Source organism: Anoplopoma fimbria, chromosome 4 (genome assembly GCF_027596085.1).
Source record: "Anoplopoma fimbria isolate UVic2021 breed Golden Eagle Sablefish chromosome 4, Afim_UVic_2022, whole genome shotgun sequence".
Taxonomy (NCBI): domain Eukaryota; kingdom Metazoa; phylum Chordata; class Actinopteri; order Perciformes; family Anoplopomatidae; genus Anoplopoma; species Anoplopoma fimbria.
In genome coordinates this window covers 14,470,769-14,491,976 of record NC_072452.1, presented here as the reverse complement: position 1 = coordinate 14,491,976, position 21,208 = coordinate 14,470,769, and the positions used below count along the sequence as shown (strand labels likewise).

General features: G+C 39.3%; 1 protein-coding gene across 2 annotated transcripts in view; it reads left to right on the top strand.

Moving 5' to 3' along the window:
* pcdh11 (protocadherin 11) overlaps positions 1-20,721 on the top strand; it is a 115,591-nt gene extending 94,870 nt beyond the window's left edge. For both annotated transcript variants that reach the window (XM_054597802.1, XM_054597803.1), the window contains exon 6: positions 20,261-20,721. In XM_054597802.1, the coding sequence (XP_054453777.1) occupies positions 20,261-20,721 (461 nt within the window). The remainder of the gene's footprint in view (positions 1-20,260) is intronic.
* Positions 20,722-21,208: the final 487 nt, after the last annotated feature.

Here is a 21,208-nt window from a genome sequence, read left to right as displayed (position 1 = left end):
TTATTATCTGCAGCTGAAGAGTTAATCTCTTTGAAATTGTTTCCCTTTCATTACTTAAACCCCAAAGCACTGCAGGCAGGCAAAATATATAGACACACAAATCACAAAGTTGGGAAAATTAAAAATCAGAATTATGGGAACTTAATAAAAGGAATTAATCTGCCGAAAACAACTGAGCAATATGCATGTAGTCTGTTCATAAGATAATACAAATGAAAAATGGACTGCCGTGAGTCATGTTTCCAGTAAATGATTGTTGACATTTTAGTGCAAAAATCTTTAGTATTAACATAGCTGTGTTACGCTCATATAAACACTCAACATCCTCATACACAGTAAATAATGAATAATGCTTTGTTTTGAGAATGGGACACCCTTGATCTCTTTTTTTCAGATAGTTTGAGTCTTTTCCCCCCAAAAAATAATAAATCAGACCCAATTGAGGCTGAACATTCTATCTTATTTTGAAACTGCATACTCAATTCTTTTTCCTGTCCCCTTTCTTCAGTTTGCTTTTAATGTGACCTGTTTTGCTAAGTATTATTTTGAGAAGTTCTTATAACTGTAAAAGCCTTCATTTCTATCTGTATATTTTCATCATGTTGCCTTGACAACACACATGGTTAAACCATAGTTTAAGGGGCAGACTGCTGGGCCATAGTAAAGGGCAGCCCTGATGCACAGAAATGGTAATATCACCTGGACTGGGCTGTCTGATGTCTCCTCACTCTGATCTTCCCTTTGAATATGTTGTTGATGTTGTGAAGTCACATTTTCACACAGCTTCGCCATGTACACGTGTGTGGTTTGTTTGTGTGTGTGCGTGTGTGCATTTTGCCAGTGGTCTGGCAATCATAGGGAATAACAGCATGATTGCACACTGCCCTTGAAAAAAATCTATTCCCAGTTGAACTCAAAACAGCCCAAAGCCTTTTCTTACCAAACTCAATATTTTTCCTGTATACATTCTGCTATAGGTGGACAAGAAACATAAACAAAAAGAATTACAGTATGACACGTATAGTAAGATGTTACTCAATCGGCCCACACACAAAAAAATAAAAATAAATAATTAAGTGATTTGCTTTTCAACTGAGTCATTTTAAGATTACAGTACCACATAAGTATAAACACAACATATCAACATGTGTATTGTTTTCAACTTTTTTATAAGAACAAATGTGATTTACTGCATCACCTGTTAAGTGTTATTTTCACCCACATGTCAGTTGTTTGTTCTTTTTTTTACTGGAAGCATTTTAGATCTGACATGCTTTCTCTTCTTGTTAAATGTCACTGACAGGTTTTGACATGAAAACTTAAGTTAGCAGTATCCAACCTGTCATACTGTATTTGTAAACAGCTTACGTTTCTTTTTCCAAGCTTAGGGGAAAGGAGGTGAAGCCTGACAGCAGACAAGGGTTTTTAACAAACATCCCCACATGCATACATAATGCCCCATTTCAAAAAAGAGAAAGTTTGCCGCTCCATTTAATACGTATTTCTCTGAGCGCCCAGAGGACACCTTCTGTCCACAGCTTCTATGCGCTGCATGCACTATACTTAGCAACTCTGATTCTTACTGTATGGCAACACAGTTTACCACTTCTCCTATCTATGCATCAAGGGAATGAGTGATTTAGTGTAATGAGATTATGCCTCCTGAGGAATCCATGTGCCTAGGCATAGTCAAAGTTTCTTGCAATAATCCATCTCATGATGAATTGCCTAGAGTTTTTGTGGGATGAACTTTGGCTCGCTCGGCAAACTTTGGACATAATGCATTGGCTAAATCAGCCGATACATGCTGTGTCCATGTTGCATGGATATTGATTGATGCAGCTAAGTAGTGCGATTGCTGTCCTACAAAGAAGCAGACAAGGCCAATAGAAATCCTGGGGATTTCTGTGGCTCAAGCAGGTTTAACTCATCAGCAGAATAGGGATCTCCTCGGTCCTCTGGGAGTTGGGCTTGGGATACATCAAGGGCAGGTGTGAGGGGACAGGTGACCCATGACCTTTGCCTCCCACTACCTGACCATGGAACGAGATTTGTGTCTCTGAGCTCAGGCTTAAATCTTCGTCACCAGATCAATTTGGTGATGTATTGAGGGTTAGCAAGAAGCTTGGGATAAGAGATCAATATCTAAGTATAAAGACACACATGGGACAGTGTATCTGTTAAGTCACCCCTGTGTTTTGTACACATTCTACACATCTGCTTAATTCAGCAAAAAACAACATATTGTGCAGCACTGGGAAATGCCTCGACTTTGCGATAAATGTGTTGTATCGTGATCAGCACATCCAAGTAAATTATATGCTTAAAGAGCAGAATTTAGAATTGGCAGCTTGAATCAGCTGCAAAAGATAACCCAAAAGATGCGAGGGGACATATGCTACTAAGGTGCTTATTGCTTAATTCAAGGAAATTCTAAATTATTTAAATTTCCAATGAGTTTGCTGAAATATACTGGTAGTAATCCAGTAATGCTCGTTCTGTTTTTATGTGGTCATTTAGTCCACCAGCTGAATAAACAGCTGTAATATGCACATATTTTAAAAGTGTTCTTAAATGTGTTTTCGCATTCTGTTCCCAACCAGTTAGTCTTAAAAATCCTCACTAAATTGACTGCACTATGAAGCATTAAAACTTTTTTAACGAGTCAACATAATGTACTGTATGTACAACATCCAGCATTGAACAGACAGACCAGATTGCTGTATTGTGTGTAAACCCCACTGCTCACACCAAAAATGTGCTTACACAAATGTACACAGAGAGGAAATTTAGTCACATTGACTTGGCAACTGGATGTGACCAAGGATTAAGGGTGGCTTGCTTGTCAAAACGCAATCTCTGAACACAGTGTTGATCCATAAGCAACAAGACATCCGTTCAGAGCCAGAAAATTACTTTCTCTCTGGGAGGAAGTCTGTGACCACAGAGGAAGAGCAAGACATGAATGACTGGACACATCATGAATGAGCAGAGAATGAGTGAGGAAGTTTTGTATGGCCACTTGCCTGATTTCTATCATACTCATTTTGTACCACACCATCAATCATAGTTTAGACTATTAGACTGGTATTAGGATGAATGACTAAAAGTGTGACCACAGGGTACACTTTTTTTTTAGCTCAGAATAGTTTCTCTAAACGTAACAACCTTTTCCATACTCGTTTCCTTTCTTTGCATGTTGTGAATTTTCATAATAACTGAAGTAGACGTATTTGTTGGAAACATTAAAGCGGTTATCATTAAGATAACCCATTCACAATGTACTATATACTATTTAGTAATTATGCTAATTACACAGCTAATTTTATTTTAGGTATTTACTATTTTCACACAATATGTACATACTAGTGACTTGGTGGCACACGTGACTAAAAAAATCAACCAGGTGCTGATTTGAAATTTCTCACCTTTGGAAGGAGCGAAAATAAACAGATGGCAGGCCTTTAGGGTCCATAGCACATTGTCGACAACGAATTACAGTCCAGAGGGGAATGGGATGGCTGATAACCTCCATCCCATGGTTCCATCTGCTGAATCCTAAGCAAGGACAGTGCATGCAGACATGCAAACCAAGACACTGACATCTTGCAAGCCTGTTGAAGAATTGTACAAAAGGTGAATGGGGAAGAATTATTAATTGTTTTCAGTATGTGTTATGTAGCTCTCCTGGGAAATATGTATTTTGGTCGTGCAGTACCTCATAATGTACCAAAATAACATTAAAAAGTGTGCAGAAATCTCCAGCCATCAGTTAATTGGTGCTAAATTAAATATTTGTTAAATTAAAAAAATAAGGAATAGTGATTTTTTTCTGAAGCTGTCGCAAGTTATTTTGAGCTCAAAATAAAAGAGTGATGATGATGTAACAAACTACATAATATGGCCATTCAAAAATAATCAAACTGCAATTGTACCTTCAATACAAAAGCAATCTCTTTGCTGTTTCCAGGACCTCCATTCAAAGCCCCTCTGAATGGCTCTTTGGGGTGATCTAGAAAAGAAAAGAAGCAAAGGCAATTGTCAGAAAACACATGCAAAGCCCGTCTTTTGTTCATATTAAACAAAGTGGTTCGTCATGTTCTGTACATTCACCAGATTTTCAAAATTTAAATCCTATTGTGGCAGAACAAGGCAATGTTCTCAATCAAATAGAAAAAGGAATAATGTTGTATCTAATTGCAGTCCCTTCACTATATTCTCCAACTGGGTTTAATCTAGCTCCATTCATGCCTGTGGTAATCACTACATAGTCTGTGCTGCAGAATTACCGCCAAACATAATACATTATAATTACACAACAGGCGTTGGCAGCAGCCTCTGAAGCCATCAATATAAACTACATAGACAGTTAGCTGTTTTCATTGATGTCTCAATATTTTAAGGCTACAACGAAAACTGGACATTAGAGAGTCACTTTATCCAGCTCCACTGAAATTGCAACCAGTGTTGCAGCCACTTGCTCGCTCACTACAAAACCTGCTGCACCACAATATTGTTGAGCCTATTTGTATGTGACGGGAGGTCCCCTCTCCTGCCACACTTCTATGAGGACTGTTATAGTAAGAAATCAAAGCCTCTGCTGAAACAACAGCTGTTTCTACTTATGTAATGGCTGCAGGATGACTGTTCATATCCTGGCTCGTTGAAGCTGTCACAAATTATTAATCTTAGGCCTGTCTGTGGGGCCACACTGTCAAGTTGTTTCTGGACATCTGTGGCTAGACAGAAGCAGGAACCATCATTTAAGCGGTCGCCTCACACCTGTGAAATCTCACACATCTTTAAAAAATCTGACCTCACCTACAAATCTTATGACATACATTAATGTAGGTTAATTAAATGTATATACTGTGTATACATACTGTATACAAGATCACACAATATAGGACCTGTTTTTTTTTTTTTGCTTTTGTGGGCACTTGACTGTTCCATGAGAAAAAAATGATCGAGCCCATAGAAAGCCATTGCACATTTCTTGATGGTGGGGTTAATGTCTGCTCTCCCTTGTGCAATGCTACATATATATATATGTATATATATATATATATATATATATATATATATATATATATATATATATATATATATATATATATATATATATATATATATATATATATATATATATGTTGATGGATGTATTGCTGGTGACACACTGCAACAGAGAGCCTTGCAGAGGAACCTCAGACCAAATGGCACATCAAGGGGTTTAGCTGCGGCATTAGTGAGGTCTTAGGTAACTTTTCATGCAAGACATTGAAGAGAGACACTTAGAGAGTCTATATGCCCTCTACTGGTGGATAAAAGCAAATAATTGAGCAGTTTGGTTCCTTCCTTATGAGCTCACTTGACAATAATGTGCCTATTACTAATTTTCTAATTTTTATGGCAGAGGTACTATGCTATGTACTACACATAGGTAATTTATCTTGTTTAGGCTTGACCTTCTAAGCAATTGACTGTATTTGCAGAGATGATTACAGGTGAGAATGTGTTGTGGGTTAAGCAGATTTAATCACGACAGAGTTCATTTATAATACATATTTGATTTTGAATGGAATGTTGAGATTGAGGCCCATTGTTAAATAAATAACATATTTTTTTCACCTACCATCTATTGATGATATTTGCAAATTAGAACAAATTAATTATAAAAGAATTGAAACATTAAAACTGATGATGTAGAGTTTAACCCAGTCCATAATTGCTTTTTCAAAGACTAGCTTTGGAAGTAATTAGAGGTTGCAGTACAAAACACTAACTATTCAGATAATCAGGCTGCCATTAACACTTTAGGGGCTGTGTTATGTTATCAGCTTGACCCTACTTGATTTTCCTTCACTCTTTAGACACAACATGTTGGATTGATTAGTGCAAAGGTTACCATGTAATACTCTCAATATATCTGTGGTCCAGGAAGGTATTGACAAAACAAAAATGGTTGGTGTCATACTTTTCAGCAAGACTGTTGTTTAGCAGCCCCATGCCGAGCAGAGCAAAGAATTAGGCAACAAAATCTCCTTTTATTGCCTGACCTTTTAACGGTGGCCATTGACGGACGTGTAATTGAGTGTGAATTTCATTATGGAGAAAAACTCTTCTTTATTGATCAAATTAAAAGGTAGGTTGCAAGAGGGGATAAAAGGGTGACAGGTGTATTTTTTCATATTTCTTTCTGAATTAGCTTTACCGGATAGGTCCAACTTTCCATGGACGAATACATATTAATGTCTGGGGGGACTGAAAACTAAAACCATTGTTGGGGAAACCATACAAAGACTGTCAAAAATGTCCCATTCTATTAGTTTAGCTTTTAAGGTGACAAGGAGAGAAAACATTTAATTTGTATCAGACACACCCTTTGGTTGTTTCCTGACCATATGGTCTATGTTCATTTGGCAACAGGTATTGGGTGCAAATAACTGTGAATAATATATGCCTGCTTTCACATGCCAGTGCATTGACAGCTTTAAATATAAACAATACTTTGCTTTCAGTAGGAAGTCATGCAGTTTAACTACGGTTAATTTCATTTATTTACAGTATTTCAGCTTCAATCATTGATGCACCATCCATGGATCATTCTTTTCACAAGGAGGGAAGACAGCATCCTATTTAATACTGTTATTTTCCCATTAAAACCTGAGGAAACATCAAAGGCAGGATGATTTAATTAACAATGTGGAGAGTCTGTGTACAGCCGTCTGCATTTTGCAAATTACTCTTTGCTAAGAATAAGAGACTTATCAGGTCCATACAGACATAGCTGCACACCTCAAAAGAAGTTGTGTTGACACAAGGAAAGGGAAAATGCATGTCTCTCCCTGACAGAATTATCCACTCCACAGTTATTTTCAGTTTACAGTTTACAGGTTGGAAACTGAATACCCTTTCTTCTTCTGCCAGTAGAGTTTACAATTCTTTGTTGTGTGCTCTGTGAAGTGTTGACTGAACGAGGAATAGACAGGGAGTTAAGTGTCGTATATATGGAATATCATTGTGATTTATTCCTTATAGCATTTTATATCTTTATAATTGTTTTTGACTGGAAAGGGTCTCAGGAAGCAGTTTCTTAATGATCATTCCCCTCTTGCAACTTGGTTTCGGGAGATTTCAGTCAGTTTACTTGTGACTTAGATGTACAATGTAGCCTGGCAAACCCGGAGAAGTGTCCTCAACATGTTTAATATTGAAAACGAGAATTTTTTTAAATGGAAATGGAAGAAAATACCAGTTTCGGCATGTTAACCACTTAAAATGGTAATTGTCCCACCTTGCTCTTGGAAGACCTATGCGAATCAAAGAACATTTGAAATAAAGGGGATGGGAGCCAGATGAATTCCTCGCAGTCTCTAAGCACTGAATACATTGTTGAAATTGTTTTGGCAGGGCAGGTAGTTTGTTTAAAGGTCGCTCATACAGTTTCTTTCAACATCTCAAAGTTGTCTTAAGGTGAGGTATGATGTTTAATTATATTTCCCTAATGAATTATGAATGGAAATGACTGCCGGGTCACATGCTTGCAAATTCGAAAATTAGTTTATTTTGCTTGTCAAAGAGATGGATGGTTAACATCCAGCCTTCCTTAAGTCTGACTTCAATATGTTGAATCCCTGAGAGCCACTGTAAATAAACAGAGCGGATGTGTGGGTGTGGAGTGGAAGAGGGATAATGAAGGAAATGCTATGAACCCTGCCGAATACAGGAAACCAGGATGATGTCCGACGTAAAGTCTGCCTTTTTTTCTTTTTGTATTGACAATATGCAAAGGAAGTGCTTTAATAACAAAGCAGAATACCTGAAGTTGTTCCCTCGAGAAGAGAATGAAATTTCGAGAAATAACCAGCTAGAAGTGAGTGTGTACGAGAGAGGATAACAAGAGATAGAGACCGACAGAGACAGAGGAGACAAAGACAGAAGGAGGAAGAGAAAGTATTTTCATTTTCTTTAGAGGTGACACTTCAATATCATACCTATGTTTTGTTGCACTGTTCCTACTCCTGCTTGACATTTCTGGGTTAGAAAGTGCCTATTACAGCTCACCATCGCTGTGTTTCACATAAATTCCCATTACGATATTTCCACGGAAATTATCTTTCTTGCTGTCGTGATCTGGAGTGATCTTGCCCTATTATTCAGTTCATGAGCGAGCCGCCACAGGTGAGGGGAAGGAAGAGCAAGGCAGAGCATCGTGGTGATAGAAATGTCACATTTGATAGAATCACAATAATTACATGCGTGTTCTAAATTGTTCTTCGATGCCTGCACATTGTGTCGGCTAATGCCATGCTTTGAATGACATCCTAATTCTCACATGATTTCAGCGAAGAGTGAACTATCTGGTGCTTTATCATTTATTTTAATAATAATTTTAATTATAGCTTGGATCAATCACGGAAGACCTTTAGAAAACACGTTTCTTGCAAAGAGAAACAATAAAGCCATCAAAACATGGTGACGGAGGCTTTTAAGCTAGTTTGGAACAATGCTTATCAAAACAAGACTTTGACTTCTAGACTACTACCACAACTACTACCACTACTACAACTCCTTTACAACAACCGCTTATAATGACAATGATAATAATTTGAAAATGTAGACCTAGCTTGCTTGTTTCCTCTTGATTTCCCCACCCTCACTGCTCATTGCAGATGGATGGGGTGGGGGGGTGGTGAATGTCATCAATCAGCATTAACCATCAGCTCTGAGGTATTGACTGATGATTCACCACGGCAGAATCTCCTCTGACTCTGAAATGAAAGGCAGCAGCGGCAATGTGAGGCAGAGACACTCAGTTGATTGGCACCTCATTGAGTCTGGCAGGGGAGCCTTTGATTGCACTAGCTGTCAATATCTCGTAATTGTTTTTCTTACATACATGGTGCCCTCTGTTTTTGCAGCAGGCTCTGCTATTCCATTTGCCATTATGCCACTGTGCAGAACTTATTATCATTTTGATCCATTATCATGAAGTGCACACATTTGCTGCCCATACAGTGATTTTACGGCTACATTTAACAGCTTGTTGATACTGTGAGCAAAAGATAGTGTTTGTACACTACAGCCACCCGATACGTCATTGTAACATCAGTGTATTAAGATTCATAACCCATCCTAGACAGCTAGATTAGCCGCATATGGTTGTAAATCTGTCCTTCACAGCCACCCGAGGATGTTTCAGAGTAGCCAGTTATGCCTTGAAGCTTTAATTGGGCCCCTTTTAATTATCACATTAAGTGTGTTACTGGAATACATATACTGAGCACACTTCTGTCTTGACAAGGGTGAACTCAGCGTGTATTCACTGAACTCAGGCTAAAATTGAGTTTAAATTTCTTCTTAAATGGCACCCGTAACTGCCAATGAAACTGTTCGGGGCTGAGAGAGCAGCCCTATTCCAAACCCAAGGTCAGCGGAGAAGACAAGATTTAATTGAAATTGAAACTGTCTACCCGATAGTTTGACATAATTAGCATTATCAGAGTGGCGAAGGGAAGAGTCTGGGATGACGAAAAATAAAGAGGACACGGGCCCTAGATAAAATGGCAGACTGGTGGCAAGTCATCACTTCTAGTGATTTGAATGTCACTGTGATTGACTGGACTTGACTCTGCATGTCACACATGAAACTCAAACAAGTAATGCCAACAAGATATATGGGACATATGACTACTGAAACTTTGCCAGAAGTTTAGAGGGGTGAATAGTCATTTCTATTTTTTTTTACGAAAGGCAAGTGTATCATTGGAACTGCTTTGACCCGGGGTGTTCTGCAATGGTCACTAAACTTTCAGCCTCTTGTCTCGGCAAATACATTGTTATGGATGCATGGCTCCAAGAATCATCCACCCCGTACTAGTAGCTTTCTCCTCCCACCCATAAAACAAACTCTGCCACGCCGATGGACTTCAGAAGTCACTTCTGCCGGGTCCAATATTTCCACACCAGTTAATAAAGGGGAAATGAATTGTATCAGTGTTGCTGTCTTTGCTCATAGTGAATAGAAAATTATCATAGAGATGGGTATTGGTGCCTTCACACACTGAGTTACATAGAGGGCGAGCCTGTTTCTCATCGCACGCACTCGCTCACATGCACACACAAACCAAGCAGCTTGATATAAACTGCGGGATGAAATTGGCTATAGTGATGTCATCGTAAGATTGGTAGTGGCGGTAATAAACCAGGAGGCTCAGGCAAATTTCTCCCACAATTCTACAAACACCCGGACATGTTAGTGTCATTCAGGGGCTTTTTCCCCCCCTTTTTTACAAACTTCCTGTCTCTCCACACCTTCCCCAGGCTCTGCTAAGACTTTGTCAACATTAGAGTCGATTCTAGATGCCAGGTAGGAGAAATGTGACTTACTCTGGCCTCTTTGTGGGAGTTTGCCGTGTTAGAGGTGGATGAAAGAAGTGACATAAAGAGGATGGCACCCAGGGACAAACACTATATACAAGTGACCTCAGGGCCTGACAGGCAAGCAGAATCAAAGGCTCGGTGTGTTAATATCTGATAGTTAGCACTCTAGGCTAAACAGCATAAAAAACATTGAGGTCAATGGGTTTGTGGCAGTCTCTAGAGCAAACTTTGTTGAGTGGCTCTTTTCACCATCTCCTCCTCTGTGGACTGTTGTAACCATTGGAGCATTCTCGTCATCATCACAGACAGACCACAATCAGCGAACCTACTTTCTGCTTTTGCTCTTTTATTTTACTATATATATATTTTCTTGTTTTTTTCTGTTTAGAAACCAAAGTGGAGCTGTTAATAATAGTTAAAATAGTTTTTTTCTGTCTGTAAATATTATATTTCAGTTATTGTGTTTTTCTACTGTTTTTATTGCTTATTTATAATACTTGTTTTTTTATTTTATTTTTTATTTTTCATTTTTTTATTTTTATCTTGTCTTTCTTTACTATGTCTCTTGTGTGCACTTTAACTCTATGCTGCTGTAAGCCTGCAAATTTCCCCGCTGCGGGACTAATAAAGGATTATCTTATCTTATCTTATCTTAGACTTGCCACCCAAGCAATGAAAGCAATGCTGAAGACACTAAAAGAGGTTTTTGAAGCAAAAGGGTTTGAATTCCCTGTGATTAAGAACTTGGTATGTGAAATTCTTTAATATAATCAGTTATCCAATATCCATGTTTGCAGTTTCTCAGTATATAAGTAGATTCAAACTGAATACAAACTAAATGCTAATAATATTCACTTATAATTGCATTTGTTCTTGCATGATTTAAAAATGCTTCAGCTATTGAATAAGATCACGACACATATTTATTATGTGCAGTTAATTTGTGACAATAGAACTATGAGATATTACCGGCTGTAGTGTCAATTAATTGTGTTTATGTAAGGGTTACAATTTTATGATGAGCCAGCCTTATGGTTATTTGGTCTGAGAGTTTAACTGTAATGAATGGGTGGCTTCACTTAGAGTGCCAATACAAACAAGAGCCAAATTAGCCTTTTCCTATGCTGGAGTAAATTAAAGTCACTACAGCAACAGTTGAGCCTATTTTAAGTATCAAACATGTAAATCAATTTGAGGTTTTTTTTCCTCCCAGTTTTAAAACATGTTCCTGTTTTATTGTGTTAAAGTGGGTTAAACTTACCACCTTTTTTCTTGTGTTTTAGCAACCCAGCCATTTTACAAACTCTCGCCCTGTTTCCATCTGTATCTGTCGCTCTGGCTGCTGGGAACGTTAGCTGACAATCCCTGCACTCAACACACCTCAAATGAAGTGTGTAGTGACAGAAACATTAACACAAGCCACTGAGTACCACTGTGATTTTAGTGAGAGCATATCCGTCAGCAGGGCCTGGAGGAGTGAAAGGCATATATCTGAACTTTCAACAGCTGGTGTTTGGGTGGAGGATTGTGACAGTCAACATCAAAACACTAAAAGTAAAGCTTTGATTTATTGAATGTGCCGCTTGGGTCCGCTTTCATGTTTGCCAGTGATACATTATATGACTTTTCTCCTGCTTTCAAGAACATGGGGATGCGGATGAATTAAACATGTTAAGCAGGAAGAGGTCTCTCTCTGAAAGCCTTACCCTTTTCATGATAACCCCTTTTTAGACATTCAGTGGACTTATCACAGCGTATAAATAGGACAGAATTCATTATTCAGGGGAGGTTTCAGTGAAAAATTAATAGTTGTCCCCGGAGGAGGGTCTATGGCGCTCCGGAAAAAGGAAAACCTTTAAAGTGTACATGCACAGGGGGATCTGTAAAGAGTCTGCCCCTCATGTTAAAACCTTTACCATGCAACACCACACACTGATATTGCAAATATAAGTTTGCTCAGCACTAATGACTGTGACTAATATACACAGACCTATACAGTCCACATTCATGCCTAAGCTGTCCTCATAATATTATAAAGTATAAAGGAAGAAAAGTAAGCAAAAAAGGGGACAGCATGAGTGTCTGCTTCTGACAGTGACACCTCATATAGATTACACGTTTTTGGGGATTGCCTGATAAGACGAGACTGTGGAATTTGAGCTGTTGACATCTGAGGAGTGAGTCCTTTTTTTGTGACAACATTGAAAGATTTCACTTCACTGTACAAAAAACAAACACCCTAGCAAATCACAACAAAAAACTATACTGCAGGTCCTCTTCTGAGCTCCGTCACATAAGAGATTACAATTTCCACCATGCCCAGATCACTCATGCACTGAAATCTTGCCGCCGCTGGTGCTGAGTGGTTTTCGGCCTGCCAGTTATCTGTTGAAAGATGGGCTTCCCGATGCCTTTGTATCCGCTTCCTATCTGCCTGGCCATGGAGGCAATAACAGTAATGTATGGTTAAGGGAAAACAGAGCTAATCATCAATGACTGCAAGATATATAGCATATGCAGTGGCACCTTGTTTATTACCCTCTCTTCTCCTCCTGCTGAATCTATCGGCTACACGGACAGGCTGCCAGATCCGAGAGCTTCTTCAATGTTAATTTGATTCATTCTTGTTTTCCATAATAATTGGGGGCAATGGGTCAGTGTGATGAATTTGCTTGTTACATGACACAGGATGTTGCACAGCGGTTGCTGTACAGTTTGTCTCTCTAGTCTCTCCTCCATCATGCGAAGCAAAGGCCTCATTCTTATAGCTTTTTATCTGAAAAAAATCCATTGGTTTTAAGCGGCTCCTACGCAACAGGTTTTTCTTCTTCTTTGAGGACCTGCTTATCCTTCAAATCAGCTTTTAATTTGATGTTAATAGGAAAGCTAAGAGTGTAAAGTGACATTTTCATTTTTAGATCAAAGTCATCTAAAAAAATCATGATTGATTAGATAGTATTTCTGCTGGAACAATCCAATCTTCTTGCAAATATCAAACAGTTTTTTTCAGGTCCCACTTAATCAGCCTATTTTCTTTTTTCATCCCCCTTCAAAAATTTGACTTCCCTTTCATTCCACGCTCTTTATTTTCATTTCCCAGACCTCACATTATCAACACAATATGGAAATGTTCAGACATTCATCCATGTGCAATGAATGTTAAGGTGGATTCACATTTTTTATCTTATAAATATGCATTTATGTATTGCTCCCTTGTCAGGGCTAGCACACCTACAGCAAATCTACAGCATCGTTCAGCGTTTGCACAAGTGCAGACTCACAAAAAAAAATGAATGAATGGCTGCTCTTGTATGATTTTTTTTTGTTTTTAAAGAGCACTGGTTTGTGTGCGTGTGTTTTTATCTACATGAGCATGTCTTGTGTTTCTACCCCCCATAGAAACTCTGTGCCTCCTCCTCTCTGTGCCATTGTGGTGATGAGTGCTGATTGCAGATTGTTATGGTGTTTGCACCTCTCATCTATCTGGCCCACGCTGGGTATTTGGCCAGGCCTGATTGTGTTGATGTTGACACCGGCATCTCTTCCTCGGGTGGGGAGGCCCAATAGTAGTCCACACATAATGAAGGAGATGTAATCAACCAATGTCACACACAGAAAGTCAAGTGTCAAGAAGAAAAGCTGTTGCTGTGTTCAACCTTCCCAACTGTGCTTCTCTGTTGATGGAAATCACACAATTGCTGTTGTTGATGCGGCCTTGCTTATTTTTTGTAAACATTTTATGCTGAGGCAATATGAAAATGTGAGGTGTGGTTCTCTCTCTGCTCTGACAACAAAGGTGACTTTATGACAAAGGAATTAACAATAAATTAAGTCTGTACATTGTGTTGCTGTTGTATATTCTCAGTGGAGAAATGGGTGCTTCAACCTACAACATACTTTTAATCAATGGTAACAAAAAGAAAGAAGCAAGTGCTTGGCACCGGGTTGTTCAAGGGATCCTTTCTCTCTTTGTGCACTTTGTCCTCTCTCTGTGCTTTGTTATTTGTTTTGGTGTTCTAATCTCAGCCAAGTCAATAATATTCTTTGTTGTCTGAAATTGTGTGTCGGGAACAAAAAGGCCTCCTCCTTTTGTTGAAAGTACCTGTCTGTGACTTTTCACTCTCTCTCAGACTCCCAGATAAAGTAATCATTAGATGTTGTTTTCTGCCTGCAATTACTTTCAGTTACAATGGGTCAAACACTAGGAAAGCAAAAGGGGTCGAGAGAAGACAAGGCTAGATGGATTACAGGCGAGGAACTGTATAGGTCCCACAAGTGCTGATAAATACGTATGTGGCTCAGAGACTCGCCATGTTCAGCGGTGGCTCAGTAAATGCATCAAAACTAATTAGTCTCGAGTATATATGGACAACCTCGCTCCTCTCTTATCTGCCTCACATTGTCACCTTTAAAACAGGCCATTTATTGCATCTGGCACTATTTGTCTTAAAACGTAAAAAAAAAAAAGAAGAATCTCTTATAGCTCACTTTGTTTGGCTGTGGCACAGAATTGATCTAAAATGTATGTTTCAGTGGAAAAATCCACTGCACTATTATTGGTAGCATTATCATTGGTACCTCATTATCATTCTTTGAGCATGTGAGAGCTGATTAGAATAGCAATTAGATTCAGACAGGCTGTATAGCAATATTTCTATTGTTTCATTCCACATTACACTACAATGAAATATTGTTAATAAAATTCGACAGTAGCTGTCTACCCCAGCACGTCTCCTTATAGATCTTAATACATGTCAACCTCCTACATGGCACCACTGACCTCTGCGGCACAGTTGATATCTGCCTTCCAAAGATCATGCCAAGTTTTATTGCTAAAATGGAATATTTACTTCCTCCTTCATGCCCTTGTCAGCAGTGACAATGACAACTCTTATTGCCTTTGCGAGGATTATACTGTACCTCCTCCTGATAAAAGTAAAGAACACCAAATACCATTTGAGTCTGACATGCAGAGGAAAGTTCGTTTTCAGTTTCATTGTCATAGAGACAGGCTTTTTTCCAGAGAAGTCACGTACCTTGTCAACGAGCCTGCATTTTCTTGTGTCATACTTCATAGTGATGTATAAGCAGACTTGAATCTTGAATTTAACTTGGCAGTCTTGTATTTGTGATTCTGTGAGACATTAGTCTCTCCTTCAAATGATAATTGCCAGAGCTGTGATGAAAGTAATGGCATCTCTCTTTTCCTTGCAACACCAAAAGGTTTTAATAGTGCTATTATTATTAATGACCATCCATTTGCTTATCAAGATTGGACGTTTGGAAAGGGTATAAGGCCGACTGAAGTGATAACGTCCTGGTAAATTACAAACCCAGTCTTTTAGACTGTGATTCTATTTGTTTGAAGGAGTCTTCTACATTCTTGTGTTTCTGCCTTTGGTCTCCCTCCAGACACGAGGCACATGCTCATGTAACCTCTCTCTCTTTTCCTCCCTCTCGCTTGGTCTCATCTCATCCCCTATCATACAAGAACACATAATATGATAATGATAATATTTTTGCACTCGTGATGAGCTGCAGCACTTGTAGTGTTCTAGGATGGTGCTTTTACTCTTGATGAAAGACATGTTGTTCGTATTAAAATATCTAATACAGCTGAATATAAGCCTCTTTGCTTTTTTTATTTTATTTTCTGGCACCATTAAACCTTTTCTGAATTGACACTGAGAGGGGCAGAGCTGTAGGTGAGAATGCTTTTGGTGGTGAAAGGTTTATTTTCTTAGCATAGTAACATTCTGGAATATGTAGCAAACACGTTACACATAAAACAAATCAACCTAATTTAAATATGGCACTATACAGGCTAACATAGATAAAGCTTTCATTTGACAATATGAGTGAGTTTGATGAATATAAGTTTCAGGCTAAAAGAATGAAAAGACTGCACCAATTAAAACCATAAAATGAGTCTGAGGCATAGTCCACCTTCCTGATGGCTGTTTGAGGAATTTAATGTCCTAGATGCATGCAATTATCCTTTTAATTAGCAATAATGAGTTTGTGCATGCTGAAATAATACGTTGAACCATTATATGTGTGCAGGTCTTAATGTGAAGCTCATCAAGATGTAACTAGCTCTGTCAGTAAATATCATCAACTGTCATGTTAAATATCTCATGCTATTATACTGGAAAGCCGGCTAATATGCATCCTAGATGTGTGCGTGTGTGTCTGCCTGTCAGACCTTGTGTTTGCATTCGTGGATTTCATGGCCATTAGAGAAAGAAATGAGAGAGATTTAAAGCATACCAGTATAATAAAAAGGTAAAATATAATGCATACCAAAATGCCCACATTCCAGAAATCTGGTTGGTAAGGTAGCATTTGAACAACCTCATGGGTTTGAGCCTTGCACTGTTTATCATGGCTAAACAAATAATTACATAACCTGAATGCCAAAATGCAACCGCTTATCTTTATATTACCGACTGTTTACAGTAACCTCAATAACATGCAGCAGCATGCGCCTACAAATTTAAATGACTACTTATTATTTCAGCAGTACAACCTGTACTAATATCCAAAACAGGAACGGCCATGCAAACAGCAAATATTACCAGATTAAACCTATATTAACCACTGTTATAGAAGATTGTAGTGGAGACGCTGATGTGCCATGCAGAGCAGTTAATTGTTTTAAATTAGAACATGAATTTGTTTTCTGGGACAGTTCACTATCAGAGCTGCACTTACAGGGACATTATTATTGATGAATCACCTGAACGCCAGCTGGTTGGATTATTACAAAATGTGATTATACAGAGGCTGGATACAATAGTTGAACATATGTACACTATATTACAAGCCTATACAATATATGTACATTTTTTGAGGCATATTCTTTTTAAGACTGGCTCAGAAGGGCTTTTATTCAGCTTTTAGTAGGCTCATGTCTGTGGTAGTGCACTGGACTACATTAGATTGAAAGAGGTTTATTTGATACTTGTGCTCATGTTCTACCCCCCCCTTCTTACAAGAACACAAACTAAAGTCCAGATAAGAAAGTTTTGGAGGGCCATTAAATTGGATTGGATTGCAAAATATTGCAGGCATTCGAAATACTATGTCCAACCCTCTTCTATTTCTAAATTAAAAGATTTTAACTGCTCACATTATAGAGTGTGTCCAGTGGAATGTATTTCCATTTAGTGCAGAAAAACATTTTCCGGTAATGTTTTGCATGCCATGCAGCATGCTCTTGCCTCCCTCTTGCACATGTACAATGTTTATACAAGCTGTATTGTTTGACTGAACAGATGGAAGGTCAGCTGAAGGTGGATGCAGCGGTGTTCAATCTGTGGCTGGTCAAAGGATGTGTTGATGTTGCAGAACAAGATTGCTTTAGGCTACTCCTGGTATTGACCTTGCATATGACCATAAAATCAACTAGAAAACCTAGAAAGGTGGCACTGTGGGGCATCTAGAAATGTACAACAAGACCATGGATAATAGTTAACCTTATGACACAGCATTTGAATCAGAACATTTTAAATACCACTTCCTTCCCGGAGTCAACAGCAGTCTGTTAATCTGGTTGATTGCAGGTGAACTTGTGTTAGATGTTCCGTCAAGTCTAGTGTAGAGTAACTAAACAGGTATCACAGTTTTGTTTCAACCACATCACCAGTGTCTCTCAGTGAAGATGAAACTTCTCAAATGAGAACAGTAGGTTTGATCCAAGCCATGCCGTCTATCATAACCAATTGTTTGCCATTATCCCCACTTGTCTGCCATTCAAATTTCCTTGAAGGGAACGTATAAAAAAATGTTCTCAGCATCAGGGGATCCATGGCGTCAGTGATGTGTGATTCCTCCCGAAAGCTCCGCGGGGTACAGTTGTTTCCCCTGAATACAAAAGACAGCGGCATCACAAGCAGGCAGCGGCATACCTCTAGCTGACGAATGCAGCCGGAGCTGTCAGCGACATCACTCACACCGCGCTCCCACCCTCCCAACCCCGCCACCGCCTATCCAAACTATCCCGCTGGAATAGAAAATAGTACAGACCCATGTCTTTTTTGGAATGTCTAGAAGTGAAATTTTGCATGCAGAATCCAGAGGCACTAAAGGCTGTTGAGACAAAACTGCCATGAGTTCAAGCTGTGTGAAGTCGCAGAGCCACAGACCCTTTCATTTGTAAAGTACGCTACGTTAAAAACAGCTTCACCTTTGGCTGCATTGATCATTTAAAGTTGAGGTGGAGCAAGGACAATCTGGAGATTCCCTTTAGTGTGTTTCTTGAAGGAACAATTAATTGTGTGTCAGGGTGCATGCTGTTAGAATGAAAAGTTCATGCTAATAGCATTACCTCATAAAAAATGACAGTACCCTGAAAAGGCATCACCAATGGCAGAAAACACTGGGAGAGAGATTGAGTCAGGGCACGGCCGAGACTTGGCTCGGCGCTATTGTGCTAGCTCAGAGAATAAGAAGGCAGCATCCATTTTTTCCTTAATGAAGTTAGTGACCCTCTGAAAGGTGACACATTTACCGCCCAGGGGATTTATACACTCCTGCTCCAAGGCTCCAGTTCAATATGGAGAGGACAGATTTGACTCCACGTGGCCACTCCAAATATATCCTCACAATTTATACCAGGTGATTCATTTTCAGACACTGCTCTTATAATTAAAGTTGACGCTGTGCTATTCAATCTGCGGCCTTGTGGAAATACAAAAAAGGAAAATGAGCATTGAGCCGTTATACAAAAATCTAGATAGTTTTGGAAGGCCAAGATGGTATCACCAACGTCATCAGAATATTAATTTTTATTTAGTAGAATGCCATAAAACAATAAACAAGGTCGCAAGAAGTTTTTCCGTTTTTTTTTGGAATCGAATAACACGGAGCATGCAGAAGTTGGGCGCGTTAAGGAATAGCCGTCCCTGTGTACTGGGGTCTAAGAACACTTTATTATTGATAGCATCCTTACTTATGCAAATATACTAAATAATTTCTACATGACAGCTTGAAGCTGAGGCCTAGAGGAATGATGTGATGTTTGAATGAGGACCCCTCTCTCCTTTGCATGGCCTAGGAAACATAACACTGCAAGCTCCTAGTTGCCTTGGTGCCCGCTGTTTTACATTCTAATTATCTGGCTTGACAGGCTTTATTGCTGAGGCTCAATGCTGAGGCCTCATCCCAGACTCATTCCACATGTGATGTCAGTGCCGGGATAATGAGATAAGATAGTTCGAGTTCTTAGCCTTGCTCAGCCCCCTCCTCATTCACTTTTCAGATTTGTCTCCCCTTCCATCCATGCAACCTAAATGCTGCCACTATAAAGCATATATAGTAATTGTACCTGAATATGCTAAAGTTGCTCACAGGATCCTGGGGTGATGGGTTTTTTTTCTTATTTTACCAGATTTATTTGGGATTCCAGAAGATCAGAGGAGTTTAAGGTGCTCCACATTGACAGTGATTAAAATAAACAAGGCTTTGTTAAGGTGTTCATTAAATATTTAACACAGCAAAGCCAATACGAGACACAGACAGCAAGACATTTTTTTTCTACCTCTAATTAAGCTACAGGGAATTCCTTGCATATTGTAGGTAAACAGATGGAGTCATGGGAATACCAATGGAAATGAAATGATCTGTTGGTATTTTTCTTATTACAAGATGAAATGAAACATTTATCACTGACTTTCATTTCTTTAAAAGGCTGACATTTTGTGGGTCAACCGCTGATAAGATGACATCTTTCTTCTACTTACATTATGATTCATGAGTTCATGCAGTGCTTATTAGCGCCCTGGTAAAATGTGTTGCATTCCACCTGCACTCTCTGTATGTTCTGATCTGTTGTATTAACTTTGTTGTTTCTCTCTTCCTCTCCCTTTTTCAACAGCTATCGAGGTGAACCTACAGAAAGCCTTGGCTGAGGCCTCTGAGACCTGTACCCAGGAGTGTCTGATACTGGGCCACTCCGACAGCTGCTGGATGCCCCCAGCCTTGGCCCAGTTCCAGGGTCCTGGCAGCAACAGCCCCACCTCTACCCCTATTACCACCGCCATCACCGGTACAATGCCCTCTTTTGGCTTCCAACAGAGCTGCGCCCGGGGAGCCAAAGTTAACATGGTCAGCATGGGGGTCATGGATGGCCGCCATACCCTGGGCAGGTCTGTGCCCAAAAAAGCTGAACTGGACAAAGGGATCAACCGTCCACAGTTCTACAACACCCTGGATAGACACTGCAGTAAGAAAGAGGACCCCATCAAGGTCATCCCCCTGGCGAGCTTCTCCTCTCCCGGGCAGCAGACGCCCACTGGAGGGGGCAGCGGCTCGTTCTTACATGAGCACCAGTTGTAAGAGTAAAAGACAGATCTTCATCGCCCTGACAAACATGTGACTCAATCCATAGACGGCTTGTTGTCAGTGACTTTATGATCAGTATGTACGCGTACGTGTGGAGGTATGCATCATTTGAATTGACCAGCTCCGGCTCAGTTTTACTAATGGAGACATCTGATAATGGAGACATCTGATAATGGATTCGATCATGACGACGTTGTTCAGACAAAATCATATGGGGTCAGTTGAACAGCTAAAGCATTTGAAAGGCTATGCAAGACTTAACATAGCAGGCCCATGTATAATAAATAAAGGTAGTTCTATACCAAAGTAGTTCCATTACAAAAAAAATGAATTTTGCTTTCAGTTCGGTGTTGTTTGCTTTGTGACAAGAAAGGGCAATGTACGCTTTAAGCCCCTTGGTCCAAGCTTTAGTGGGCTCAGCATAGTGACCATTTCTTTTTACGCAGAAACACTTGCAAATACAGTACTTTGTGTTGAGTGA